The 27,087-nt window shown below is 51.8% G+C and overlaps 10 protein-coding genes across 10 annotated transcripts; 6 read left to right on the forward strand and 4 right to left on the reverse strand.

The window, feature by feature from the left end:
* Positions 1 to 5,799: 5,799 nt before the first annotated feature.
* Positions 5,800 to 6,302, forward strand: PG998_014191 (HET-domain-containing protein; the record flags this gene model as incomplete). The annotated part of the gene is made up of 2 exons (XM_066881007.1): positions 5,800 to 5,879; positions 5,918 to 6,302. 2 exons carry the CDS (start codon positions 5,800 to 5,802, stop codon positions 6,300 to 6,302), a joined length of 465 nt encoding a protein of 154 aa, XP_066723859.1.
* A 164-nt stretch (positions 6,303 to 6,466) lies between these two features.
* PG998_014192 (FabD/lysophospholipase-like protein) lies at positions 6,467 to 7,716 on the reverse strand (the record flags this gene model as incomplete). Its single annotated transcript, XM_066881008.1, has 4 exons — positions 6,467 to 6,643; positions 7,273 to 7,420; positions 7,474 to 7,618; positions 7,659 to 7,716. The coding sequence occupies 4 exons, from the start codon at positions 7,714 to 7,716 to the stop codon at positions 6,467 to 6,469; spliced, it is 528 nt and encodes a 175-aa protein (XP_066723860.1).
* Positions 7,717 to 9,990: 2,274 nt separating this feature from the next.
* On the reverse strand, positions 9,991 to 11,449 carry PG998_014193 (mitogen-activated protein kinase HOG1; the record flags this gene model as incomplete). Its single annotated transcript, XM_066881009.1, has 6 exons — positions 9,991 to 10,072; positions 10,126 to 10,370; positions 10,542 to 10,911; positions 10,976 to 11,149; positions 11,286 to 11,333; positions 11,394 to 11,449. The coding sequence occupies 6 exons, from the start codon at positions 11,447 to 11,449 to the stop codon at positions 9,991 to 9,993; spliced, it is 975 nt and encodes a 324-aa protein (XP_066723861.1).
* Positions 11,450 to 12,821: 1,372 nt separating this feature from the next.
* PG998_014194 (uncharacterized protein) lies at positions 12,822 to 15,692 on the forward strand (the record flags this gene model as incomplete). The annotated part of the gene is made up of 2 exons (XM_066881010.1): positions 12,822 to 12,840; positions 14,395 to 15,692. 2 exons carry the CDS (start codon positions 12,822 to 12,824, stop codon positions 15,690 to 15,692), a joined length of 1,317 nt encoding a protein of 438 aa, XP_066723862.1.
* Positions 15,693 to 16,637: 945 nt separating this feature from the next.
* PG998_014195 (uncharacterized protein) lies at positions 16,638 to 16,895 on the forward strand (the record flags this gene model as incomplete). The annotated part of the gene is made up of 1 exon (XM_066881011.1): positions 16,638 to 16,895. One exon carries the CDS (start codon positions 16,638 to 16,640, stop codon positions 16,893 to 16,895), a length of 258 nt encoding a protein of 85 aa, XP_066723863.1.
* Positions 16,896 to 17,490: 595 nt separating this feature from the next.
* PG998_014196 (uncharacterized protein) lies at positions 17,491 to 17,910 on the forward strand (the record flags this gene model as incomplete). Its single annotated transcript, XM_066881012.1, has 1 exon — positions 17,491 to 17,910. The coding sequence occupies one exon, from the start codon at positions 17,491 to 17,493 to the stop codon at positions 17,908 to 17,910; it is 420 nt and encodes a 139-aa protein (XP_066723864.1).
* Positions 17,911 to 17,981: 71 nt separating this feature from the next.
* On the reverse strand, positions 17,982 to 19,165 carry PG998_014197 (uncharacterized protein; the record flags this gene model as incomplete). Its single annotated transcript, XM_066881013.1, has 2 exons — positions 17,982 to 18,705; positions 18,753 to 19,165. 2 exons carry the CDS (start codon positions 19,163 to 19,165, stop codon positions 17,982 to 17,984), a joined length of 1,137 nt encoding a protein of 378 aa, XP_066723865.1.
* A 3,598-nt stretch (positions 19,166 to 22,763) lies between these two features.
* PG998_014198 (uncharacterized protein) lies at positions 22,764 to 23,321 on the forward strand (the record flags this gene model as incomplete). Its single annotated transcript, XM_066881014.1, has 1 exon — positions 22,764 to 23,321. One exon carries the CDS (start codon positions 22,764 to 22,766, stop codon positions 23,319 to 23,321), a length of 558 nt encoding a protein of 185 aa, XP_066723866.1.
* Positions 23,306 to 24,407, forward strand: PG998_014199 (uncharacterized protein; the record flags this gene model as incomplete). The annotated part of the gene is made up of 3 exons (XM_066881015.1): positions 23,306 to 23,522; positions 23,576 to 24,231; positions 24,369 to 24,407. The coding sequence occupies 3 exons, from the start codon at positions 23,306 to 23,308 to the stop codon at positions 24,405 to 24,407; spliced, it is 912 nt and encodes a 303-aa protein (XP_066723867.1).
* Positions 24,408 to 25,236: 829 nt separating this feature from the next.
* On the reverse strand, positions 25,237 to 26,658 carry PG998_014200 (uncharacterized protein). The gene is made up of 5 exons (XM_066881016.1): positions 26,563 to 26,658; positions 26,069 to 26,390; positions 25,888 to 25,983; positions 25,578 to 25,811; positions 25,237 to 25,421 (listed from the first exon to the last, which is right to left on the reverse strand). The coding sequence occupies exons 1-5, from the start codon at positions 26,632 to 26,634 to the stop codon at positions 25,249 to 25,251; spliced, it is 897 nt and encodes a 298-aa protein (XP_066723868.1). The 5' UTR covers positions 26,635 to 26,658; the 3' UTR covers positions 25,237 to 25,248.
* Between the last annotated feature and the right edge of the window lie 429 nt (positions 26,659 to 27,087).

Below are 27,087 nucleotides of genomic sequence, written 5' to 3' on the forward strand. Positions count from 1 at the left end.
CCTGCAATTGAACTGGAAGCCCGGCCCCACGTAGCACAGCCACCTTCTCCTGTGGCTGACGAGAGCAGCCACCCCCTTAACCCGCTTCTTCCACCATCCAATATTCATGCTCTTTTGGCACGTGAGACGAACAACAATAGCTTCCATACAATGGTCACAGTCACAACAGTCAACCTTTAATACAGGTAGTAGACCTTCGTTTCTATATTCTAACAGCAATTTTACCGCCAACGCCGTAAGGTTGCTTTCCCGTACTCTGTAGGATGTCTCAGTGCCAGTTTGCCGAAATCTCTATCTACTGCAGTTTTGCATGCAGTTTTACAACACAAAAGCATTGCCATGCGCACCTCAGCCGGTTGTCCTCTCCATACAAGGGTAGGCCAGCCTCTCGACATTGCTGTCGGGCAGCAAAGGTGGCGTGTCAAGCGGCTGTTTCATAGAGGCCACAGCATCACTGTCCGCAGAGTTCGCTCTATTGCTAATGATCTCCTCGGGCCATCGTACACTGCACCCCGTACCATCTCCGAAAAGTGCCGGATTCATCGTACGGGGCCATGGCGGACAGAGGTCAGATAGGTCGCCCATATTGTACGCGCTTGGAAAACCTGCAGACGCAAGTAAAGCAGGGTCAATCGACTCCGAACCAGCGAAATGCAGATTATGGGCCTTAATGACGAGCAGCGTCAGATCGCTGATTTCAACTCTCATCTTCCGTATGTCATCACACAGTACCTCTATTGTCGCCTTCAGTAATATCTTCTGCCTTTCGTGCACGAGTAGCCCTAGCTGCATCGCGATTCGTCTGGCGTCTTCTTTCGGGACCTGTGGATTGTGCAGCAGGCACAGTGCTGGCAAGCAGCTGGTCTCCCATCGTCTTGGCCGTCCTTGAACTTACGAAGGACAGGGTTTCGACGTTTGCTGGTTGGTAGAGGAAGGTGAAGAGAAAAGGGAAGGAGATCAATTACTCAAAGATGTAATTATAGGCTAAAGCTTGTTCAGTATGGCCAAGATATTTTTTTTGATTATTTTCCCTTTTTATAATAGTTGTCTGCGGTTGGTAATACTGTACAAAGCCCTCCTGTCTCCTTCGTCGATAAGATGTGAGGCTATATGTACGATACCAACAGACGTATGTGCTATCCTTTTCTGTCGCATCTTTCCCACACCTGCATCAGAGCAGAGACCACGAGACAAGGAACTATCTGTAGTCTCTGTAGTCGCTTAGTTGACTCACAGTTGCAAGCCACCATGAGCGACCCAGCCATGCCGCGCAGAGTCTGAGGATTGGATCCGCATCCACTCGGCTAGACAAGCTGAACAGGAGCCGACAGTCGCATGGTTTGGCAAAGGTTTCTTTTTCTCCTTTAGGCTATTTCAGTCCTTACGACATACTGCCAGCGTTGGAGGGCAGCCAAAATGCATCTGGTCTCCTCCGTAGTCCCGGAGTAGCACGGTGTTACTGTACGCCGAATCTCCCGCTAGCGGACGTCTGAAAACGGACCTGGGCCGTATGGGTGGTCGAATGTTTCCAGTGCGGTTGGCGGTAGAAATGCGCTTTGGCCATCGTGCTGGCCATCTACGTGAAGCCCTTTGCTACGGCTTACTCCAGATTGGATACTTGGTCAACATGTGAGATGTCATTGGTGCCCGCTTGCCACGCATAGCTACCGCCATACTGCTTATACGGCCCATACGACTGGTGATCCTTGCTGAGCAAGAAGTCCGACGGTCTGCAGAGTTGGAGACTGGGGGTAGGTTGTGCTGGCACGGCTGGCAGAAGTTCTGACCCCATGGCTGGACTTCGCCGACGACTCGCATTCCACCGCTCCCAATGTGTATGGGCCCCTCGTAGCTGCCGAAGTGCTTCTGTGGCTTTTTGCTTTGGGCTTGTCCGGTCCCGTTCACGACAGGCAGCCGAAACGCATCTGATTGTTCTCCCAGGTTCTCAAATAATAGTATGTGCTCCTTGTACCCGAACGCCTCAATGCAGCTCTTCTGGTTCGTACCTACCAGTAACATAAGAAACCAACTCAGTTATTTGCACCTGTTTCTGGCCATGCTACCTGAAGCTACTACCGGTCCTATTGTCTTCGTACCTCAAGGTACAGTCGTCAAAAGAAACCGGTGCAGTACTGACGGTGTGACTTATATGCAGTTCATCTTTCGAAGCTAGACTCTCGATCAGGAAATGCTTTTTCGTAGTCGGTTCAAAGTTATCTCTCCAGCTCTACGTCGTTAAGCGGCGGTAGGGCAGATGTAGACCTCAGGATGCAGAGCTGCTGATGGCGCCGCCGGTCGAAATGAGCAAAGCTAGCGAACAGCGGGAAACTTAGAGCGAATGGGGACCCCAAGCAGATGCCGATATAGTTGTATCCACTATTGGGCGTGGCGCAACTTGCTGGCTCACACGAGGCACTCTGGGGCCCTCCAATTCCCAGCGAGTAGTATGCAGAAAGGATACTGGGAGGCCAAACTACCATTCTAGTCCACACGACCGTAGTCTCCCATTGTCCGTTTTCGAAATGCGCCGATCCCGAATGGAGCCAGAATCATCCAGTAACATACCGTACTGTCATTTGCTGCTTAAGCTCGAAGAGTCTCACGGGCTGTTTTCAGTCCTGAATTCTGTTGGCCCTTACTGTGAAGCAGAATGGGAACCGCACGTAAGTGGCATTGAGTGACGGAATGGATGCCGGACGGACAGCTTGTGATGCAGCCCATACCCATACCTGTTCTGACGCGCAGGGCCAGAGCCTGATGTTCCCCCGCTCCGCTTGTACCGTTCTGGTAGAGCTCGGCCGCCACGGAGCCTGAATCACCCAGCAGCGTATTCTCTATCGCCGCATCCGTCGAGAGCTCGAAGATCCTCGCGCGCTGTTTCCGGTCCTGGCTTCATAGTTGCCTGCAGACCTGTTGGCCATACTCTTGGAGTGCCGCGTCGGAAGAGTAGCAATGGCGCACTAGCGCGACTAGCGGGCCGACTCCACGGCTTCTCTGGACGGCGCAAGAACTCATCCTCGTCAAAGACGCGCTGAAGGCAAGCTGGGCGATAAATCATTCTCGCCAAAATTCGTTCTATATCAGAACGGCAGCTACCAGGCGAGGCCATCTTCACCCAACTGGCATCTGAAATCACGCCACATGGGCGCCAGGAGCGGTGCAGCCACCGGTTCCCACCCGAAAATCCAACTATTTCCCGTGTGCTGTTTCTAGCGGTGATCCAATTCCACATTGATTCGCAATCATCCGGCAGCGTGCGAAGAAGCAAGGCAAAAGTCGCGCGCTAGAACATGGTATACTCTTAAGCACCGCAGCTGGCAAGACACAAAGAAGGACTCGAATATATATGTATATACTGGACAACATTTTCGTACGCGTACCTTTGACTGGCGCGGCTGTATGTATCGCGCCATCTTTGTGTGATACTCTTCAGCGATATCCCCTCGTTCAAACCTACTCCGATGGCATCTAGGGCCCGCTCGAGGATGCCTTGAACCTCGCGCGTGCGGGCCCCCTCGGCGGGATGGCCCGTCTTGATGTCCCACAGCTTCCAGGGCGTCAGGTTCATTAGGGCGTCGGCGCACAGGGCCGCAACGTCGAGGTCGTCGCCAAATTCGGCGTGCACGCGCTGCATGGCGTCGGCGTACTCGACGTTCCAGATGGAGCGGTCGTCTTCCTTGCCGGCATGCTCGCGGGGGTACCGGTATCGGAGAGCGTCCACCAGGGCCTTTTCGAGGGATGTCGCATCACCACCAGGGGCGGCGTACTTATAATCTCACGTTAACCGAGATCGCTAAGCTAGTGGGCGAGAACTGGCAATATCTGGGTCACGCTGAGAAGGAGCAATATGGGACACGCGAGCAACTGACCTGAGACCCCAAGAAAGACTGCAGCTTCGCCATAACGCCCCTTATGAGTGCTGGCTGCGCACGCAGTTTGTCACAATATCCCCTCAACAAAAAATCGCTGCGAGGACTGAGAGCAGCAAGTAACATAGGCACATAAGAACAGAGCTACTTGAATAGAAATGCGTTACGTTCAGCGAGAACTTCAGCGAATGTCTTGATTGATTCTCCGCCGCTTGTGATATCTTGTGCACCAACGTGGGCGACGTCTTCGACCAACCTGCATGCCTCTGAGATTCGTCCGGAAGTCGTCCAGCGTTCCGATCAGCATCTTGGCCACTGTGTCCTGCTTCAACTTCCGCCTGTAGTTCATATACTCGCCTCGTGCGCGTTTCGCCCCATTCTGCACAAACTCTCTTTGGACGGCCTGCCAGTAACAGCTTTCCACCATTTCCCCCAATTTGGGAGGGGTTAGGCGCGGGTTTCCCGTAGGCGTTGTCTGTGGTTGGATCGACGTAATCGGTGCTAAGGGCTGTCTAGGCACCCGGCTGTTCCAACATACATCTCTCTGCAGAGATGCTTACATTCGCACCGTGGTCGCGGTATCTCGCGTGTGTTGGGTTGGCAACTGCATTCATCACAGCGGCCGGCATATCGTTCGGCGTGGAGCTGGACTCGGTGTGGGCGGGTTGATGTACCTTCACTGTCTGTCGAAAAACTTGGGCGCCTGTAACATGATTAGCGCCACCCGATCAGTAGACGAGAAAGCATGCCCACCTGTGGGCGTTCGGGGTGAAGGCAGTTGCTCCAGACCTTTTTACCCCGTTGGACTATTGGGAATGACAGGTCCCGCCGTCATCGTCGGGAATGATGTTGTAGACAGCCGGAGTGTCGGCGCCCGTCATGGCATCGCATCGCTATCTATGTCGACACCGACATTCGCCTCATTGCTGACACCCGGCGGGGCCTCCGGAATTGATAGCTTCGACTCGGCAACTCGATCGTGTCGCTCGGCCGTAGCTCGGTTTTTGCGGACATGAAATGCTGATGACATAACGAGCTCGAGTCGGGTGAAGGCGACCTCGTCAAGGACCTTGCCAGGACAGCGGCTGACCTGGTTCTAGAACACATTGTTGGCGAGGATGGTTTCTGGCGGCTATTTCCAGCCCTGAATTTGTTAGTCCCTACTGCTGGAGTGCAGAGCCGGAAGAGTAGCTAACTAGGGGTACTAGCGTGACCAGTGGACCAATCCCCCTAGAACGTATCGTCACAGGTTTAGGACAACCTCCATGGGCTGCGGAAGTATTCAGATGCTGTGGTCGCAGGAACCAATCGGTTTCGACCTCGAGTGGTACTTTTCCACCCACCACTCGGTGGGAGTCGAAAGGGCCCAAAGGTGCGTTCAAGTGAACCAGCAAATGCGCCACGGTCAGAATGAGGGGACGACAGTACCGGCGCCTGTTTGGTGTGTCCCCATCCGCACCGGGTCTAGCTGGCTTTCATCATTTGGAGCAGCGGCGCCATCAACAGTTACATCATAAGGTCTACATCTGCCCTACCACAGCCTCATGCATCCTACAGTGCTATAGACAGTACAATGCAGCTCCTAGTCTCTCATACATCTTTGTTGCGATTGAGACCTGCCAGATTCCAGGATGCTGTCAACGTTACGCAAGCAATTGGCGTGGCATATCTCTGGATTGACTCAATTTGCATTATCCAAGATGACAACGATGACTGGAAACGGGAGTCGAAACGCATGGAAGATGTCTATGTTTCAGCATATTGCACAATAGCGGCGACCGCTGCTAGCAACTCTACGGCTGGCTTCCTTGCCGGAAGAGAAAACAACCAAAGTCTCTATGTTGAAGATGACCAGGGCGAAGCTATCTATGTCTCGACAAATGGCGGATTTCGACAAAGATGTCGAAAAGGCCAGCCTTAACAACAGGGCATGGGCCATGCAACAGAGGTTTCTTTCGCCGCACACTATTCACTTTATTCGTACGCACGTGTACGGGGAATGCGGTCAAGGTATCTTATGAAATTTTGACTGATTAATTGTCTATTAGTAACAACCATGCTACCAGATTCTTGCAGCTCAACTCTGCATTCCCTAGTCGACTTAAAAGGTCAGGATACTCTCCCACCTGGGGCTTCTTAAAGTCCATGTTAGAGAATTACTCTCGGCGTGGTATTACGAAGCCGTTAGATAGAGCTATCGCTATTTCGGGGTTGCTAGATCGTGTCGAAAAAGTGTTAAGGGGGTGCTGCGTTCACCATGGTATCATTGAGTGGTATCACAGAACCCTCCTCTGGCGCAGAGCAACTGGGCAGTTATCAAGCAAAATTGAATACCAGCCACCAGTCCCATCGTGGTCTTGGATGGCTTACACAGGACTTGTCGTATTTTCGAATGACTTTCTCGGCGAGCACGATGCTTTTCGGGATCTTTAATTTGACGAGCGAACTGTGAAGACCACAGTTTAGGAAATTGTAAACCCTACCATCAGATGTCATCTGGTAGAAGGCGACAACACGGAATATCAATTCTAACTCCACGACTCGAATGGGCTTAACATAGACTTCATTACCTTTGATGAGGAAAGTGAGGAGTCTGTTCAAGTGTCTACTGTCGCGATAATTGCGAAGAGGACAGCATCGGAGATAGTATCGGAGACAGCATCGGAGACAGCATCGGAGACAGCATCGGAGACAGCATCGGAGACAGCATCGGAGACAGCATCGGAGACAGCATCGGAGACAGTATGAACAGGTACTGGCTTACAGTATTCGTACTGTTCATCGGCCGCAGAACATCGCCGGAGGGGGGTATCGACGGTTTGGATTGGGGGTTCTCAATCAATATTGTGGATTGATGACCTTGGGAGAAGATGTCATATTCTAAGGCTTCCAAGGTCTTTCGATATATAAGGTAATCGTCAGTCTTTAATGTTAACGATGTCTTTGAGCCTTGTATTGGTTCTTAAGGCGTGGAACTGGCTGCGGCCAAGAAACTGTTTCTAGACCTTGTTAATAAGAACTTCACATTGACTGTTGTATCCAAATCTTGCGTCGAAAAACTTAACCCGATTTCTACCAAGTTTAATGAACTTGAAACATGCTGCCCATACCAGATTATACAGTCTTAAAAAGTCGTGGATGAGTTGTTATATGCCGTAAAGAGAGTAGGCCCGTATCCACGCTCGCTTTCGCGATTGCTAGGATAGCACTGCGGGAGGTTAGCATTGCCTGCTGTGGTGCCACCGCCTAGTACAATGTAATAGCATACGTCTTCGTGCATGTTCCGTTACGCAACCGTCGATCGTCATGAGGGCAGCTATCGGCGGTTAGTCGACCTTGAATTCGCTGCGTTACGCACGCTGGTTCCGTACAGTGTTCTCGAACGACTTGTTTAATCGCACACTTGAGGGCTGTGGCAGAGAAGGCACCTTTCGGCGGGGCGATCGGTAGAGCGTCCGGCTCGGGTGAAGGCGGCCCGGCCGACTTTCTCGTCCGCTCGTGTGCATTCGTCGACCGTAATTCCTAGTTTCCTAAACCTAATGACAATGATCCTGATCGAGTTGTTAGTAAATAAGACAGACGAACAAAAAAACAGAAAGCATACCCGCCTGTGCCCGTGCCGCCGATTAGGTCGAAGTATTCGCATGGCCTAGGGATATGGCCGAGGCCTTTTAATCCACGAGTGCGCTCCATGATGTTCTCCAGCACTAGGAGGCTGGACTTCCTACGGAAGCCGCCGCCATCTTGGGCTGTTAGACAGTGCATCGCATACGAACACCGGAGACGTACAGAGCGAGAGGATCCTCAGAAGCGAACTAGGACTGTTGCTCGAGTTCATCGGGTTCATATTGGTACGACGTCGGTCTAGGCCAGAATCTCAGGTATGATAATTGATTCTTGCGATGCTTTTGGCGTTATCGTTAGGGTAGCGAACTCGTCGGTTGTGTCGAGTCTCGAGATTGCCAGATGCTGTAGGCGCCAGCCTAATGCGGCTGACATTACTGCGGCGCGCGATCTTGTAAGCAACGCCGTCCAGTCAGCATCATGGCGTGGTAAATGCTGCGACCGACTGCGAAGGGGCGGATACAGGGCGTGGTGGTCGAATCGAAAAGTCATTTTGGCTACTGGCTGGTATCGAGCTAAATGAATTTCTTTTTCGACATTGCGCGGTTCAACATGGAATACGTCGTCATAACAGAGTTTGGCTCGACCAGATAACCAAAGTAGTGGAAAGCACTGTCTATGTCTAGGCACTTAGCCACCGTGGTTCAGCGGGCCACCCACTAAAAGTTCGACCTGCTGCCACTAAAAGAGAGGAAACCGTCGGTCCACGGGCACTGTGACTTCGATTAATAGCCTAACTGCGGCCCTCTTATCTCGCCATTCCAACCTGCGATCCTTCACATTTCGTTTCTGACAAGCCCCCGAATAAGACCATCAAGATGGCCCCCCGACTATCGAAATCTCGACACCACCAACTACTTTCCATGATTACTCAAGGGTCGACGAATGACGAAAAAGTAGAAGCCCTCCCCTGCAGCCGCCGCGCAGGCCCGGAGCGCGATCGACGCACGCACGATACGGAACGACAACGACGCCTTCCAACCGTCCTGGCCCCGACCACAAGATTACTCCCACTATGGAGATAGCACTTTGCCATCAGATTGCGAAAGAGCCTGACATGGACCGGCGTGAGATGATGGATTTTATTAGTAAAGAGTTTGAAGTAGATGTATCTGCGACGAGTATTTCTCGGGCTTTGGATAATCGTACCATGACTCTTAAGGTAATACGTCGCGTAGCCCAGCAACAGAAGCGTGCTTGAAAGGCTTCATCCAGTAAGGGACGAACTTCAATGCGGTGCACAGTCAAGGCAAGCTTATATATGCGGTCTTCGGTGAAAAGTGCACCCAACAATTAACCTAGCAAAAGTACGTGCTGAATCAAAGCATGCCTTACTCGAGCTCTTGAACACTACCATCTCTAAACCCAAATCGTGTAGGATGCATGTGATTCAGTCTTCCAGATCGTCGGGACCAATGAAGTTCATCATCGAGCCTTTCCTGCTTCACAGAGGTCAAGAATATACATGCCAGCTTCAGCGCTTAACAAGAATAGCAATGTTTGCTAGCAGTCAGCGTCTACAGTGGCAGTTGGAAGTTACTCGGCCTAACAATCTGAATGAGAGCCGACGGTCGCATGTGTTTGGCAAATGTCTTTTTTCCTTGTTTGAGCTAGTTCAATTTTCACGATATATTGCCAGCGTTCGACGGACAGCCGAAATGCATCTGGTCGTACTGGTACGTAGCCTCGGAGTAGCACGGGGTCACTGTACGCCGAATCTCCCCTGCTGATGTTCTGTTTCGTAGTTTTCCGTATCTCTAGGCACTTAACGTAGCGTACCCAGACTGCCGGGTGTAATACGATTGATTCGTGATGTCTTGCTGCCGCAACCAGCTAAAACCCTTGCCAGCTTCAGCTCGTCGGAATTCTCTGCAAAGCGTCCCATAAATGGTACAGACTGTCCTACGTAGCCCGCACCAGTTGTCATTCTTCAGTGTATGATTCCCCGCAACCCAACTATTACTGCTAATTCTGCTGCGCCATTCCTGTCTGTTACATCTGGGCCACAGAGCAGTTCGCGTAGCCAACTATGCCTTAGTGTTGACAATACCGCGCTGGGAAGTGAGATGGTGGCTGTTTCGGTCCGCTCTGGTACCCTGGAAGTCTGTAAGGCGGTGGAGGAGTTCAGGGGCCGCTTCGATGGAGGAATACCATTCTTAACCCCACCACTGTCTAGTGTGTGAAACGGAGCAGCGGGAACTCTGGCTTCATGCTTGACCACTTCCGTGTGCCCAGTTGTGGCCGACTGAATATATCCCGAGGATCGATTTCCAACTATCATGATTTGACAGTCTTTATGAACGCTTGAGATATCCGAACGAGACTCTCCATCAAGAGATTGCAAGCCGTCCTCCGGATCTAGACCGTTCAATGTCTTCTCCACACCTGCGAGGCCCTGCTGGAGCTGCGCTACTGCGACAGATTTCGACATCCTGGATGCTGTGCCAGCACGAACACGAAGTCTTGGGAGACGAATTGACTTATACCATCGTTATGTCTACTGTCCATTGAAATGCTCGGGGCCGACGGTTGGCGGGTTGTTTGATTTCATGTTGTGGCAATCAAGCATCTCCGAGTACCTGTTGCCTTGTATGAGTAATGTTTTAATAGTGGGGGGGCGCTAAATACTCACATCATAGTCCTCCATGTATCAACGGGCAGGTCTGCATCGTTGAAACTCCAGTTAAACTTCTTCTCGGCAACGGGCTCGTCGGTAGGATCATGGTATGGAGCAAGGTACTCGTGTGCCAGAGCTCCAGCCGCCGTGATTCGCTTCTTAGGGTCGAACACCAGCATCCGCTCGAGGAGATCGATCGCAGCAGGGTCTGCGCTCTTGAATTTGTTCTTGAGAGGTCGCCTTTCACGCCTCGGCAGAGACTTTACGAACCTTAGAGTGTTTTCGCTCGCAATGGTGTCGATAACATCATCCGGGGAGTACCCAGAAGTTCAGTAATGGAGGAGAATTGGTTGACGTGATCCTTGTCAGGGAAAAGCGGTTTTGCCCTCCAACATCTCGTCGAAGATGCATCCAGCACTCCAAATGTCGACCTCAATTCCGTACTTTTGCCAGGTGAGCATAATTTCGGGAGCTCGGTAGTATCGTGTGGAGACGTAACCAGTCATCTGAGGGTCCTGAATCCGGGCCAGTCCGAAATCGCAGATCCTCAAATCACAGTTTTCGTTGACGAGGATATTGCTAGGTTTCAAGTCGCGGTGGACGACACCCGCCGAGTGAACGTACTTTAGACCACGCTGCAAGATGGAGAACCCCCCGTCAGTATGGGCAACAAACAACAGACGATAGGCAGCATCACCAACCATGATCTGGTAAAGAAAGTATTGGATGAATTGCTTCTCCAGCGGTCTCGAGGTAAGCAGGCGGTGTAGATCGGTACCAAGCAACTCGGTAACGAAGTAGCTATCGTCTGATTAGTTTTTGTCCAACTGCAGCGACGGCCAAGCGTTGGGGATGGGAGGCACACATGTCCTCAAGGGGAGGGATGAAGATGTCGTCAAGAGAGATGACGTTCTCGTGCCTCAAGTGGTTCAATAGTTTCAACTCTCGGTATGTTCGCTTGGCCAGAACAGGGGTGCTGAAAGGCTGCATGATCTTCTTGACGGCGACATTCTGCCCCGTGAGTTGATCTTTGGCTGAGCTGTACAACAATGAATGCACCAAATTAGTATATTCTCCCCCGCAATGCCAGATACTGCACCACCACCACGGAAAATTCGGAGGAGAAAATAGATACAGGAAAAGATCCACGACATAGATGGACAGCAGGGACTTACCAGACAAGACCAAAGGCACCCATGCCTACAGGCTGCAAGTCCAAGTACCTAAGAATATGTTAGCATGGCGCGCGTGTGCAGGATTTGATTAGAGTCGATTTCGCATACCTTACGGTGATCTCGAAGGTGGTACCGAAGATCTGGACGCGTATGAATTCCGCCATGGTGAATTATGTGCAGAATGGCAATGTTAATGCAAATAAGAGGAAAGAGAAATCGCGTTGAGTTAAGGATGGAGTGTAGAGGCTATTGACGATTAGGGCAGAATAGCCATATGCTGGAAATGAAGGGAGAATTATTTGGCGGCATAGAGGAATAAAAGAGGGGTTTGAGGAGCCGGCGTGCGGATGGAGGAAGTGCGATATGGCAATGTTAGTTGAAGGTAAAGTTGATGGGGAAGATACAGGGAAAACCAACAAACCCCCCCTTAACTGACGTGGGACTTGATTATTTCCACTCAAAAATAGTCGAAATAAAAAACAGGGTACAAGTCAGTGTTTGTCGTAGTTGGTAGGAGTAGTAGTAGCAGCAGTAGCAGCAAGCAGCGGCAGAGGCAGAGGTAAAGAGTGGTACTAGCGAACCGATGAATGTGGATAGAACAGCAAAACAAACCCATGGGTTTGCCACTGCGCAAAGCCCGTCGTCCCCTGATTTAAGAAATGATGCGCAAGTGCACTCTGATCACGTCACATCATAAGGTTAAGGTGTTACTTCACTCATAAATCGGCCAAAGAGTGCATGCATTTGGCTATTTTAAGCATACCTGCATTGAAGCAAAGCTTAGGGGCCGCACTGATGCGTCTGTTGACATGCGCCTGTCATAAATGCGCTGATTCTACGAAAGAGTCAAGACATGTGCATTACTGCGCAACAAGGGGCCTGTGTAAAGTCTGCGTCAGACAGTATGCTGCAGGTTTATTTCCGCAATGCTGGAATTTTACATCGAGCAGCTCTCCATAAAACTTTCAGGGTTCAGATGAGCGACCCATCATGGGCCAATCCAAGGCAGTACAAACCTGCGAAGGATACACCTCTCGATCTGGAAAAAAACACAGGTAAGCGAACTTCTGCAATGTGCCTACGTCTCGAAAAGTCCCGAAGCACCGCGTCTGGCGTCAACATACTCCCAGAGCACATCCGCTCTGCTCTGCAAAGCACCCTGGGCAAGACCGGATACGAGGCCGCCGTGAAGACAGGACATCAGCAGCGATCCCACCGATCGTTATGCATCCTATCCTTGATTTTCGCGAACCAACTTCCCAAAACCTTCCCAAATAGCCGCAGTATCTGCTAGCGCGGCATAAGCGCTCACCACAATCAGTAGGAAGAGGGGTAACCCAGACCCCGTTAAACGCGCCTTCGTTCGGACCGAGCAAAAGTTGGATCGCCGCACACCCCTAACTAGCAGTTCGCAATAGCAATCCTCGTCAATCCGCCCTGCTAGCGTTGGCAATCGGCGCGAGGTTCCGTGCCTCCCGGATAGGAATTTCGAAGCGCAGGCCTGTGCAAAACCAGCTTTGAAGAGCTACGACAGACATGGCCACCATAGCCACCAGTTCGTCACACTGAACTGTCGTCGATGATGTAGTCCTTTCGGTGTAACCCGTCAGCTCAATGAACCGTGTCACAATCCTCAGCTCCGTCGGATGGAGTAGATTGACCAAGCCGCTGCATCTCGTCTCGGTGATGCATGTCCATTACTGCAGTGTCGGTGATTGGCGGTTGCTCCGCATTCCGAGGCGAGGAATGTGTCCCGACAGTTTGGGTCACTAGGGACAGGAAGCACGGTGGTCTTCATAACAGCAGGAAAGTCCAACAAAGTGGGCGGAGCATGAAGTTAGCTTGATTTCAGTTGGCCCCAAGCCCCACCTGGTGAGCCAATGAGTGTTCAATCTGTGTCCGCCAAGTGGTTGTAGTGGTTTTATGTAGTCCCTAGTAAGCTGCCGAGTTGCTTCTGTGGCTCTTTGGTTTGGCTAGTCCGGTCCCGTTCACGACAAGCAGCCGAAACGCATCTGGTTGTTCTCTCGGATACTTAAATAGTAGCATGCGCTCATTGTACCCAAATCTTCAATGCTGCTCTACTGATTCGTACCTTCCAGTATCAGAAGGCAATGAAGTATGTTGTCTGCATCTGTTCCAGACCACGCTACTTGAAGCTACTGATTGCCCTATTGGCTTCGTACCTCAAGGTATGGTTGTCAAAGAGAGACCAGTGCAGTGCTGGCGTGCGACTTACACGCAGCCCAATTTGCGAAGCGAACAATTTCTCGATTAGGAAGTGCTTCTTCGTAGCCGGTGCAAAGGTATCTTACCAAGCTCTGCATTCGAATTATGGGCACCATGCTGCGTGTACCCTTTCTAACGTACAGGAGTGTAAATTAGTTAAGCTGCGGTAGCGCAGATGTAGACCTCAGGATGTAGAGCTGCTGATGGCGTTGCCGGTCCAAATGAGGAAAGCCAGCGAACAGCAGCAGACTTGGAATGGCGAATGGGGACACCAAATAGGCGTTGGAACTCTCGTGCCCCATTATTGGCCGTGGCGCACTTGCTGGCTCACACGAGGCACTTTCGAGCCTCTCTAATCCCCACAGAGTAAGTAGTGCGCAGAAATGATGCTGGGAGGCCGAAACAACCATTCTGGTCCGCACGCCCATTGTACTCTTTTCCAAGTGGTGCGCCGATTTCGAATGGAACCAGAATCATCCAGTAACATGCAGTGGTGCCTTTTGCTGCTTAAGCTCGAAGAGTCTCACGGGCTGTTTCCGGTCCTCAGTTCTGCTGGCCCTTAGTGTGATGATGCAGAATCGGAACCGTCGCGCAAGTGGCACCAAGAGACGGGAATGGACGCCGGGCGGACAGCTTGTGATGCAGCCTATACCTGTTCTGGTGCGCAGGATTAGAGCTTGATGTTCCCACCGCTCCGCTTATACCGTTCCGGCCTAGAGGGCCAGTCACCTCGGAGCCTGAACCATTCAGCAGCGTATTCTCCTTTTGCTGCATCCGAGGAAAGCTCGAAGACTCTCGTGGGCTGATTCCGATCCTGGCTTCCCTGTTGACCTATTGTTGGTGTCAAGTCAGAAGAAGTAGCAATGGCGCACTAGCGCGATAGTGGGCAACATAAGCAGAGCTCAGGAAGACTCCGATTCAAGTCTCGAGCAAATCCTGGGACACATCCAGTGGGCTGCCGATGCGAAATGGATCTACAGTCGGTTCATCGAGGCTGCCTTCAGAGCTCAGAACCTGTCTGTGCCAGCTTGGGTTCTCAACATCTACAAGCTAGGGCGCTATGGGGTTGCCAGCAAGGTGCTTCCCAACTTTGCCGTTGGCAGCCGCTCTTTCTGCCCTATGAAGGTCGAAGCACTTGTGGCACCACCTAAACAACGACATACGCTTTTGACAGAGGATAATAATCCAGAGGCCACCCTCCGCCGCAGCATTGGCGATAAGCCCGAAGAAGCGATGATGCGCTTGGGCCGACATTGGAACGCAAGCGAGCCGGAGAAACGTTTTTGTAAGAACAGCCGCTGCGATCTGACTGTCCACGCCGAATTGCAACTGATTAATTTTTACGATCACAACCCGGACAAGATGCCCCGTACGCGGTTCATCGGGGTGAGCAAAAAGTCGTGCTTTTTATGCTACAAGTTCCTACAACGCCATTCGCTAAACTTTGGAGTCTCGGCTTGCCACCAGAAGCTGTACCCAAACTGGATACCTCCTCCATACTCCAGCTCCAAGATATACAAACAGTATAAGAAGATGATAAACGAGCTCAGTGGTACGCTGGAAGTTGCTGCGAAACACGAGATTGAACAGCGCCTAGGCCTTGGAACCAGGCGACCGTTACCACTGGACTCAACGACAGGAGTGTCCCTCCCTCAAGCCCTAAGCCAGCAAGTCGTTGACCAATATATTGAACAGCCCTATGAACGTTTATCTAGTCCCACCTCCGACGATCTCGGGCAAGGCTCTGCCTCGCAGAGAGAAATCACGCCAGATTCGATTATCGACAGCACTGACGAATATGGTGGCGCTCGCCTGCACGACGCTACATCATCTCCAAGTGCAAGGCAAGATTACACGAGCACAGGAGCGCACGAAACGGCGACCAGAGTCATGATCTTCCACGTGAAGTGGGCAGAAGATTCCGCCAGGCAGGACCTCATAGCCCTGCCAGACATCATCAGCCCGACAACCGGCAAACCCTGCTGGGACCTCATGTGCGTGATCCTAGCCACAGAACAAGGGTTCTCCGTCGGTTTTGACAAAGACAGCGAGTTTCTCCTGGTCAATGGGAACCTCCGCGTCGGCAACGGTCGTCAGTTCAACGCGTGCCTTGAATATCTGCGGAACGCGCAGTCCTGGAATAACGAAGCCCTGGTTTGCTTGTATGCGGGCGCTCTCTGAGATCCGAGAGTAAGATTCATAGGCCACAAGAAGGCCGGTCCCAAGAGACTGTATCGCATGCCTCATGTGCATGCTGATCTGTTACATAATTCCATTGTCCCATTTGACGCAACACGTACATCCGCTGCGCGGGGTAGCTTCTTCGGTTTGGCGGGGTAGTTTTGGTAGCTTCTTCGGTAGCTTCTTTGGCGGGGTAGCCCCGCTTTCCCCAGGATGGTAGAATTGGATACTTCAGTTACGGTCTTATGCTATGTTAGATTCAGTCAGCAACGTGCAGTGAAGGTACTTACAGGCGAACGCAGTAGCTAGGGCAATAATAACTCAATTAATTCACGGGCACGTATCGATTATTGGCCAATTGCAAGGCGAAGTCAAACGTCTCACGAACGGTCAGGTGCAGTAGTTTTCATTCAGGGAGGGAGAGCTAGGCAGAAACTAAGTACGCAGACGTCGTCACGGCGAGCTATACCGCTTCTTGCCAAAATGAAATCGTCTTTATCGAGGAAGTGCTGTTGCTGGAGGATCAGAGGCAGCTCTGAGAACGCTTCAGTGCAGGGGTGGTGCCTTGTGTGAAGCCCAATCCGCTGCTGAGGCATACAGCATTGTATACCGCACCAACAATCACCAGTATTTCTCGCTTCAGAAACTTTCACTCGACAGGATGGGGCAGCTGACAGTGTGGAACGGCTAAACGGTCAATTCCCAGTTCTCAAGCGCCTCAGCATGGCTCACATGCTCGCCAATGCACTCATGCACCTTCACCATGCCGCTATTTTACTCAAGGCTTTCCGGTGTGAGAATGTAATATCCTTTGGCGATAGTAAGGACAGTCTGACTGCAAGCTTGCCGTATCTGATGGGCTTCGGAGATGCCCAACTGTACAGAGCGTAAACGGAAGGTGTCGACACGGAGCTTGGTGATAAGTTCTACCGGCATCCAAAAGCCATGGCCACTTCGGACGCAGGCCTCCAGCTCTCCAAGGTGGATGCTATCTATTCTATCGGCGTGGTTCTCCTAGGGCTCGGGCTCCTTGATACGGCAGCGAAGATTGCTGGCAAGCACCTCGGGTCTGACCTTAGATCTGGGGATCCAACGGCAGAAGACATTCGCAAAATCTGGGTTGAGAAGACCATTCCAGATTTACGGAGATCATGGACGAGAAGTACACAGACGCTGCCTCGGCTTGCCCTGATGGCTCGCTAGACAAGGTTTTCCATCAATGGCTCTAGGCAGCCTTTGATGAACAGGTTGTTCGTCGACTGGATCATCTTTGAGGAAGTGATTGGGACTGCGCAATTGCTATGTTAGATCGACGGCCAAAGATAAAGATTAGCAGCCATGGGGGGGCTGGTGTGCGGTAAGGCGAGCTTTAAGGAGCGTGAGGTTAAAGATGGGTCAATGCGGCGGGGGTACCAAGGGGAAACCCAATTGTGTAAGATCTAGGATACACAGATTCAGGTGATCCTGTATCATGGAACATCATGTGGCGATCAACACAATGTTGGAACGAGAGTCATTCGTCTGGATCGTCATAGTTTCTTGGTGTGTCGTCCCTTGACAACTTGTCAATCAGACGCCGTCCATTTTGTGCATTCGGTTGTTTTCTCTAGTTGAGCGCATGGCTGATCATGGCCTGAGTAACCAACCCACTAAATTTAACCAAATTTAAGCGTTAACCGCTGCCTGTCATGTGTACCGACCTGTCCTATGCGGGGTTGGCGCGACCATGCCCGTCGAACCTTCTGTCACTCTTAATAACACCCACGATCGCAAACATTAGTCATATGACAACCGCACAATGGGCACAGATAACGAAAGCCCAAAGACTCATGCGGAGTCGACTCCTGCATCCGAAAAGTCGGACTCGATACGCGAGAGTGCCGACGCATCTGCGGCCCCATCGGCTCGACCATCCTCACACCCGACACATCACATCGATGGCATGAAGACCGGCGTCCACGGCGTCCAGCTCCTTGTATCAACGAAAGACCACCTTTATAATGCAAAGCAAGTTGAAGGCGGGGACCATTCATGGCAATGCGTAGGATCGTGGGAGGATCAAACGATCCAGAAGGTCACAGCCCTCCTCAGCCAGCGCACACCGGCTCCCAGTCCGACCGCAACAAATGGCGAGACAGCAGGCTTTCGGGATGCGTATGGGTCCGGGTATATGCTAGGAGGGCAAAAAGAGAACAAGAGTGGTCACAAACCGCGTTAAGATTGATACGGAAGATCTGCTTCACTGTGGCGGGCACTATGTGATGGAACGCGGTTTCTTATATATATCCGCTATTGCCTTGGCTGCTTCTGCGCTTCGAGGAGGTATTTCAATGATTCGTCGGAGATAGAACCAACAAACTGTATCGCCCTGTCCCCCGCAGTCGCTCTCTTTACGTTGAAGAGATCTCCAAGTGTAGACACAAAAAGCTGTTGTCCATCGTGGCCCATCGTGATATCCTCAACCATGTGGATGCGGTCGGTAGATGCTCTATCTGAGGCCTCCTGACAAACAGCCAATCGCTTTCTGGTGCTGTCAAGTTCGCCTCGGAGACGCTGGATTTCGTCCGCGGAGGTTGTGGATAGACGATAGAACTCGTCCCTACTGGGCAGGTCTTGCGTCGTTTTTTGATGCTCGTGGAGTTTTGACACGGTGTCATTCAGCATTTCGGAACACCCCTGCAATGTGTTGAGTGTGATCGCATACGACCGGGGAAATTGTTCTGCTGAGAACTGCGTGTTTCCCTGCACCAGCTGTGGAAATGGCTGAAGATGCATGCTATTGATATGGACCAACACGTTCGCGCAGATCTGGAGGCACTGTTCAGTGCTATTTATCTCGTTCTGGATTCGTTGGAGATCCAGGTCGGTAGCTTCGTTAGAACTGGGCGATGCCACATCGAGATATTTGAGCCGGTCGCTGATGTCCTCCAAGTGGTCCTCGAGATCCTGCGTGGTGCTTTGGATCATATCCTTGTATTCATTCAATACCCGCAGAGTCACAGTCGTCGAGCGGCTAGGTAGGCATTAGCAGGCAATCTATGGGCTAGAGTCGCTTCTTACAGGTTTGCATCGGCTACCGCGATGGCGATCGTGGATTTATACCCGGCTAGCATACTCGCGAAACTCTGGATATCGGCATCCATATATCTCAGCCTAGCCCAGTCGCGAAAACTCGTTCTGGATCCGCCAGCATGCTTGTTACACCTGAGGACAAGCTCCCTGAACTCGCTGCAAGCTCGCGAGCATTGGAGCAGAGGAAGCTTCAGTGGTTCGAAAATGTCATCACCCTGGACAGCAGAAGCTCTTAAGCTGTCTAGAACGCCAGCCAGGCCAGCAAGCTCGTCCAGAAGCTGCCGGATGCATCGTTGGTGGTTCTTAAACGTTTGAATGGTCTCATGTAGCGTCTTAGTTGCCGTCGCCGTAGCCGTGATAATGGCTAGCAGTGCGGAGCTAACACTGAGCGGATCAGCCATTGGCTCAGCTTCAAGCTTACTCTCGAAACAATAGTAGACCTTCCGTTCACTGCTCACAACACGAGACCGTCCATAATGCTGCCTACATAGAATCACTTATGGCACTTATGGTCAGTATCGTAGAATCAACACGTTAATGGATAGAACCCTGTACCAAAAGACATTCAAGCAGGAGTCGCAGGAGGGGAACCGGAGCGTCGATGGCACCGATCCCCGCTTTTTAATGCAATACGTCGGCTTTGCACTACAATTGCCCCTCATTCCTTGTCGTCTTTTTACTCAGCGCCAGTCGATCAACAAGTGTTCCGCAGGAGAATCCTTTCGATATAGTGCCCTGAGCCAAACGCTTCATGTTTGAATTGGTTTGAATTCCGAACGTTGTGGGAACAAATTCCAGTGAGTTATCTACGGTAACAAACGAGGTCGAGGACTTCCAAGCAAGTTGAGAAGTTAGTGGATGTATGTATCATCTACCGAACACGGTACGAACCAGATGCTGGTAGTAATGCTAGTTTTAGCAATGCTGACTGAGCCGCCTACGGCGCCCTGAATACTGATTCTCTTAGCGAAGAACCTTAGGTGTATGTACACCAATGGAATGGAGAGGCCTCTGGCTTCATGTGCCCAATTTTCTCCAGCTAGCATTTGATTGGACTGGACATTGTAAGGCAGCAGAGGAGGTTGGTCGAAGTGTCAGCCCCGCCTTATGTGGCAGGGATGACATATCAATAGTCTGTGCTCTTGCAGTATGTTGAGCTCCTGATATGAATAGAATCGAAACAAAGCCTTTCTTCTCTGGGATACAGAATCTACGTTAGCCCGAACACGGTATTCCTTTTCCACATGCCATGGACCTCAATATCGAACAGGGCGGAGCATATGGAGGCTTCCGTGACTGGTGCTTTCTGGATTTTCCACCATTCCCATGGAAGCTGTAGACAAATTCAAGGCGATCAGTACCGTCTTAAACAAATGAGGCAGCACGACCCACAGAGCCGGAATGCATCTGTCCTTCCAACATTATATACAGCACTGTCTTGTTAGGGTGTAGATAGTTGGACGGCACATGTTTTGAACGTCTGCCGCCAGAGCCAGCTCAGGGCCGAGGATTATACTAGGTATAACTTTATGTTGCTTGCTCCCATAGCGGTTCGGCTTCTTGTGCCCGATCTTCTCAGGTTTCGTTTCTCAAGCCTCTCCGTTCCCCTAAGGTGGCCAATTCAGAACATGGTCCTAGCCCCGTTCGACCTTGTTACTGCGGGTCTGGTTCTCGGATGGATGCAGCGTAGGACCAGCCGTGACGCTCCGTCTGCTGGATAATACCGCTAAGCCAGAACCCCGATCCCAAAACGCGGTTACATCCCCCACGCGGTAGGAATTCCGGAATTCCGGAACTGGCGGCGGCTGTAGATGAGTCGCTTGCTCACGAGAAGCGTCAAAGATCTAAAATGGCATGCGCCTGGCCGCCGCATTCGGTGCCGGCTCCCCTTAGCTCCTCCGCTCAACGTTTGCTCTCAGTCCGATGCTGCCGCTTTGACCCTTCCACCACGTGGCTATGCTTGCAAGTTGTGCTTCGAACGGACTTCCGCCTCTGGTCACAAGTGTAAGCGATGGACCAATACTTCCTAACTGGAAGGCCCAATTCCGCGCCTAATAAGGAGTTAGCGCTGTTTCTCGTCGAATACGGGACCCATTCCATATCGGTGAGGCCAGACAGCTTCGTCGTGTTCAAGGAACAGATGGCTACAAGTGAGCACGGCGAGTCCTTTGCGTAACATCATCATCGGCCCAGTGCTTCTCCGATATGACTAAAGAGCCCATCATTGTTTACGTGAGCTCATCAAATAGGCGTTTCAATGTTTCACGAGACGGTTGTTCTTATGAACTCAACTGTTGCGGTGTATATCGCTCGCTTATCTGTAAGTAAATATAGGATAGCTTGGAACCAATTGCATCGATCATTTCTTCAATACATAGAATATTTCCATGTACGTGTTCTGTGTTCCATGAACCTCGGAGTCGGAGCTGGGTGTGGTGCCAGATATTGCTACATCACTCACTCATCGCTTGGAAGGCGGATCTTCTGACACCTTTGCGTTTATCCCGCACCGTAGTGTATAGTCTTATCGGTGGAATTCTGGGTATCGATGAAAGTACACTTACTTCCAGCCATACCCATGGGGTTCGATGGCGACTCGGGTAAGAAGAACGATTGGCTACTATGGCTCTCAATTGAGTCTAGAAACCCCAGGCCCAAGCCAGTGCTCACAGCTAGCACTGCCCCGCTTTATCCAAACCACCGCGAAATGCTAGACTTCAGGGCATACGAGCCGAAGCGTCAGCCGCTACCAAATTCAAGAATAAGTCTAAATCCCTTAAGAAGCGGCATTTCCGTGTGCCTAGAGTATCCAGTATTAATCTTACCCGTGGCACGCCGTTCTGGCCAATGGGTTCAAAGTCAATTATTCGCTGAATACAACCCAAGCCCTTATTGCCCTTGTCACGCCCCTTGCATTTCCCACGGGCTCGGAAACACGAGTCTCACGTCTTTGGCGCTTGATAGCGAATTTGTTGTCAGTGTGGCAGACACGGTAGTGTCTCGTAAGGGTGTCGGCGCGGCTAAAAGTGTTCTCCTCTGTGCAAAGGTTGCACCAAGGGCTTTCCTGTGCGTATTGTAAATGCTATCCTCATGCCGAGTCTAAGCCACCAAGACGTGCACAGCCCTCATTGTGGACCTTGCATGTCAAATCATCACTGGTGCGGTGATATCAAGATTCGAGAAACGGAGAGCGCAGATGCGGTTGGCTTCTTGAACAACCTCAGACGCTCAGCCGTTCAAGATGTAATGACGGAATCGGGCACTGCATTTAAGCGTGGGCATTGAATATCCATCCCGGATGCCGTGGAAAAAGAGAGCCGACAAAACCCCATAGAATGAGTGAAGCAAGCCTCTTCTTACGTCTAAGACAGTCCATCGTCAATCGAGATGGCACCCGGGATGAGCTTTAGTAGCTCTGTTTCCCAGCCCCGACCTTTCAAGCTTATCTCGCTGGTGTAAGGGCTCATCGAGTGGGCATGTGGGGGCGGGGCAGGCTTTTTTCCCCATGGCCAAATGCAAACAGTTGGCAACGCCTTCAATTCGGCTTTTGCCAGCTTGTATCAGGTGTTCACGGACGGTTTGGCCCAAGCTTTGCGGCGGCAGAAGGTGCATCAGCTCAACAATAGAGACGCAAAGACGTACGTACAGTGAAGCGACGCATCTCAAGACGAGGCAAACGATTCTGTTCTGTGACTCTCAATTGAATACATTGTTGATCCAATTGTTATTGCTTCGTTTACTGAAGTGAATTGTGATATTTGGACCTCCAAGTTTCATCTCAACCACCGTATGACTCCCATGATCTGAGTTACCAGAGAAAAGCCCATGAAGCCTTCCTTGTTACGATACCAAACCATCCACTCGCTGTTTCTGTCCGTACTTAGACCACGTCACTCATACTTTATCTGTCGTCCCTTCTCGCAATCCCTCATGTCCAAAAGAAATCCAGACACTTCAGAAAAGGAACACTTCGCTAGCCGCTCACCTCAGATACGGAAGATGTCGGAACCAACCGCAGCCACAACCATTCAGTTGACGCCCCAAGAAGAGAGGCTAAAGTCTCTCCTTCTCGAGGTCGCGCGCCATGTTGACGAGACGCAGGGAGGGAGAGACGCTGTTATTTTGCGTTGGGCTGGGGGTTGGGTTCGAGACAAGCTCTTGGACATCCAGTCTCACGACATCGATACCGCCATAAACGTCACGACCGGTGCGCATTTCAGCGCCGAGATTGTAGCTCTGTGCAAGAACCCTGATATGGTTAAGAAGCATGGTGTGACTTCCACAGATATCGGCAACCTGCACAAAATTGCTGCAAATCCGGAGAAGTCAAAGCATCTTGAGACTACGACCATCAAGCTCTTTGACTTCGATGTCGACTTCGTCAACCTACGCAAGGAGACTTACAGTGGCGATAGCCGGAACCCTCAGGTGGGGTTTGGCACTGCAGAAGAGGATGCATTACGGCGAGATGCCACAGTGAATGCTCTCTTTTATAATCTCAACACGGGCAAGGTCGAGGATTTCACGGGGGGTTTGGCGATATGGGAAACAAGCTGATTAAAACCCCGCTGGATCCCCTACAGACATTCATGGATGACCCTCTGCGTGTGTTGCGATTGATTAGATTTGCCAGCCGGCTGCAGTTCACCATCGATCCTGATGCCGAAAAGATGATGGGCAACAGCAAGGTTTTGCAGGCACTGCGTCTCAAGATTAGCCGCGAAAGGGTGGGTATGGAAGTAGAGAAAATGCTGAAAGGTAACCCGGCCAGCGTTAATTGTGTTGCATACTTGGCTAACTCGTTTTGGCAGGCGAACACCCCAAAGACGCTCTGGAACGTATCGACACCCTTGGGCTTTACCATACCGTGTTCATGGACCCGGGCAGCAGCAATGCACCTTATCCTGATATATCCAACTGGGGAACAGTCTACGAGTGCCTTGACCGACTGAGAAAGGGCCCTACACCTGGTTCCATCTATGATATTCTCGTCCACACGGAGGAAGCAGCCTACTTTAGCTGGGTACTGGCAGCTGTAGTGCCTTGGGACTACGGCGGTGCCGACAGCGACCTCGTCGGCAAACTAATGTGCGAGATCACGGAAGCCAGGTGGACGAACGCTAAATGCTGCGTCTCGACCCCACCTTCATCCGCCCTCTCGGCGGTGTTCGAGGGCCAGCCCTCCCTGCAGATGCCGGAGCTGAGGGGCCCCGCGATGCGCAAGTTCGCGCTGGACCAGCTCGCGTCGCACGAGGCGTTCCGAGAGATGCGGGGCCTGGACTCGCGGTTGCTGCACCAATGCGTCCACGACATCGTCGGCGCGGCCAACGGCGTGTTTCCGTGGACCGAACTGACCATTGCGACGGCCATGGACAAGCACGAGAAGGGGGATGGCATGCGGGAGCTACGGACAAGAATACGCAGGCTCCCACGAGGTCTAGGGGAGCTCTACGAGTACACTAGCAGGGTGAGCAGACATGGTTATGATGATCGGCCACAATTGTCAACTTCTTTTGCGACTCGGTGTCGCGACATCGGCTCCGCGCTAGAATGAGTGAACGGCGAGTCTCACCCCCTAGATCCCATTGGAAGATTCACTCCCAGCCCGAGTACGACGCGCCGGTGCTGGCTGCCACGGACTAGCCGTACTTCACCACAGCACACAAAATCGAACAGCGCTTGAGTAGTCAATAGCTTCGAGACCAACCGAATTGTCTGAAGGCAACAGCGCGCCACCATGGCTGACGGTGATGGAACTCCAGAGCCTGTGGCCCTGCTGAGCAAAGAGCGTTGATCAATCAAAAGCTCGACGGTCGCCTTCATCGCTAAAAGTCAAAATCACGGATGGATTGTGTATTGCGAGATGCGGCATTGATGACGTTCTGCGGGCGCGACCCATCAAGGGATCAATTGAGATTTCATCTCGTACACAATCGAGATACTGATGAGTTGATACCCATAACATCCCATCATCCTCGAGGAAGATCTCCATCGCCATCCTGGACGTTTTCAGCCACAAGAGATGGGGCGACAAGAGTTGCCACTATGTAGGTGTGGAAGATGCTGCTCCAAGCGGCCCTACCTACCGACCCACGCAGCGGGCGCATCTACAAGACGGTTTCCGCGCGGTGGCCGGAGATCTGGCCCGAGAGACAGGGGCGGAATACTCAGTTGCAGCCCGTATCCGGAGACATGAAGAGGCGATACCTGGGATGAAAGGTCCAGACGAAAAGGGCCTTGTGGATGGATATCTTATTCAGCTAGCTGCTAAAGAGGGGTCATGCTACCCGATTCGCTGGGTTGCGTCAACCTGGATGGAACCTACTTGCTTAATGTACAGAATAAGCGCCGTGTTTGGTGTGTATGTAGTTCATGGAATGGATACCATGAAAAGAAAGAAAAAGAATTATGCCAGCCATCCTCCTGATTTGCATGTCTGCTGGTCGCTTCGTCGCCCCTCATTCCAAAAGACTTAGGAAGTGCCCTAGTCCTTCCTGATGTCCTGCTTACTTGGGCTCCACTTATTTTGAAGCTCCTTGTCCAAGGAGTTCTGGATCTCACTCGTCTCCCACCATTCCTCCCAGCTTGTCAAGAAGATCCGGTCTGGGTCCTCGGGCATATCGGTACAGGTGAATGCCCGCAACAAGCTCTTGGCTCCTGTTTCGCGTAACAAAAACCTGATTGTTAGCCATACTGCTGAAAGATACTCCGTAGTGATGAGATACTGGGAATTGCGGGGTAATTCAAAAGTACATAATGCAGAAGAAGACAGAGGGTGGAGCGCAGAGAGCACCCGAGCCATTGGCGACTTACCCTCCTCGACCGTCTTGGCATCCGTAGACGCCATGGTGGGCCTCTTCTCCTGATCGTAGTTCCGAAAGATGCCCGTGTCGGGAATAAGCCCCGGCGAGACCGCCACCACAGTGCAGCTCCCGGCAAGCTGCCGGCGCCACCAGTGAGCGTTCATGAGCTGCGTGAGCTTCGAGTCAACGTACACGGTGAACCCATCGGCTCCAGAGCCAGCCAGGAGTGATGCCTCTGCACGCGCTAGACGGAGCGTAGAACAGAGTGCCTCAGCGCCTTATTCAATGGGGCGATGCTATCGCAGCAGCGAGAAGCTTACCTGGATCGCCTCTTCTGGTGCCGCCACTAGAGACAACCACAATGCGGCTCTTGGAGGCAACCAGCTTGTTGCGGAGCAGATGCATCAGATAGTGTGCTGCACGTCCCCAAATCGTATTCCACTTGTCAGCGTCGCTCCACCGGGGATTTTGCGACGAGTCCAAGAAGAAATATTCACTGACATAATTGGTTCATGACCTGTATATCGCACCACTGGGACTTGTGCGACGAAGGTCCGACTTCCTTCGCCATGCCGGCGTTCAAGAATAAGTAGTTTACGGGTGTGAGGTCGAACACCCGGGCCATCGCATTCTCGGCAAACTGGTGCACGCTCATGAGGTCGGTCAACTCGAGCCGCAGCACGATGGTGCGGTGGTGTCTGTTGTCGTACTGCAGCTCAGCGAACCTCGCCATCGCGCCCTGCACGTCCCGGGCGCCGATGATGGAATGGTACGCGGTCTCTTTCCCGGACTCCTCAAAGAGCTGCTTGATGAATTCGAAACCCTACATGGCGCGAAACAAACGCCCCACCAAATCTGTCAGCTAATTCCCTTGGCTGGAAGATACAGGTAAACTAAGATGGGATTGCGAGCTGGCGAAACTGGGCGGGAAGGGAAGGGAACGGTGCATCCGGGAAAGTGTGGGGTTGGGAGGAGTAGGAGGGGTCGTTTCTTACGAGGCCCGAGGATGCTCCAGTTGCGATGATAGTGTGTGTTCTCTTGGGCTTGACTTCGAACATCAACGGCATTTTGGCTCCGGATGGTCGCCACCTGGACACGCACAAGAATCGTCTCAAAACTGCCAGTTTTGATGGCTTGTATTGCCCCTTTGTAAGCTGTGGGCGTCATCAATATGTATCCGAGTCCAAGGGCTTTGGCTGTGTCTGGAACCTTCGACAACACTTACAGACGCACGTAAAAGATACTACTGGTGCCCTCTATTGCCTACATCCAGGCTGCGATCGATATAGAACCGTAGCTAAGCCTACGGCCTTCGAAGTGTACTCTGAGTTCGCGGAACACCTAATAATACACGAGCGAAGAGAGCGTGGAGAGCTCGAGCCAGAAATCAGTGGCGCTTCTAATGGGCTCTTCTATTGCACCTATACAGGCTGCAATCGACACGAATCCACACCTGGGGTAAAGGGCTTTAGCCGTCGCTATCATCGCAACCAACATCTGAAAGCACACGAGAGAAGGCC

This window comes from Apiospora kogelbergensis (genome assembly GCF_038363985.1).
Source record: "Apiospora kogelbergensis strain CBS 113332 chromosome Unknown utg000010l_segment0_segment0, whole genome shotgun sequence".
Classification (NCBI taxonomy): domain Eukaryota; kingdom Fungi; phylum Ascomycota; class Sordariomycetes; order Amphisphaeriales; family Apiosporaceae; genus Apiospora; species Apiospora kogelbergensis.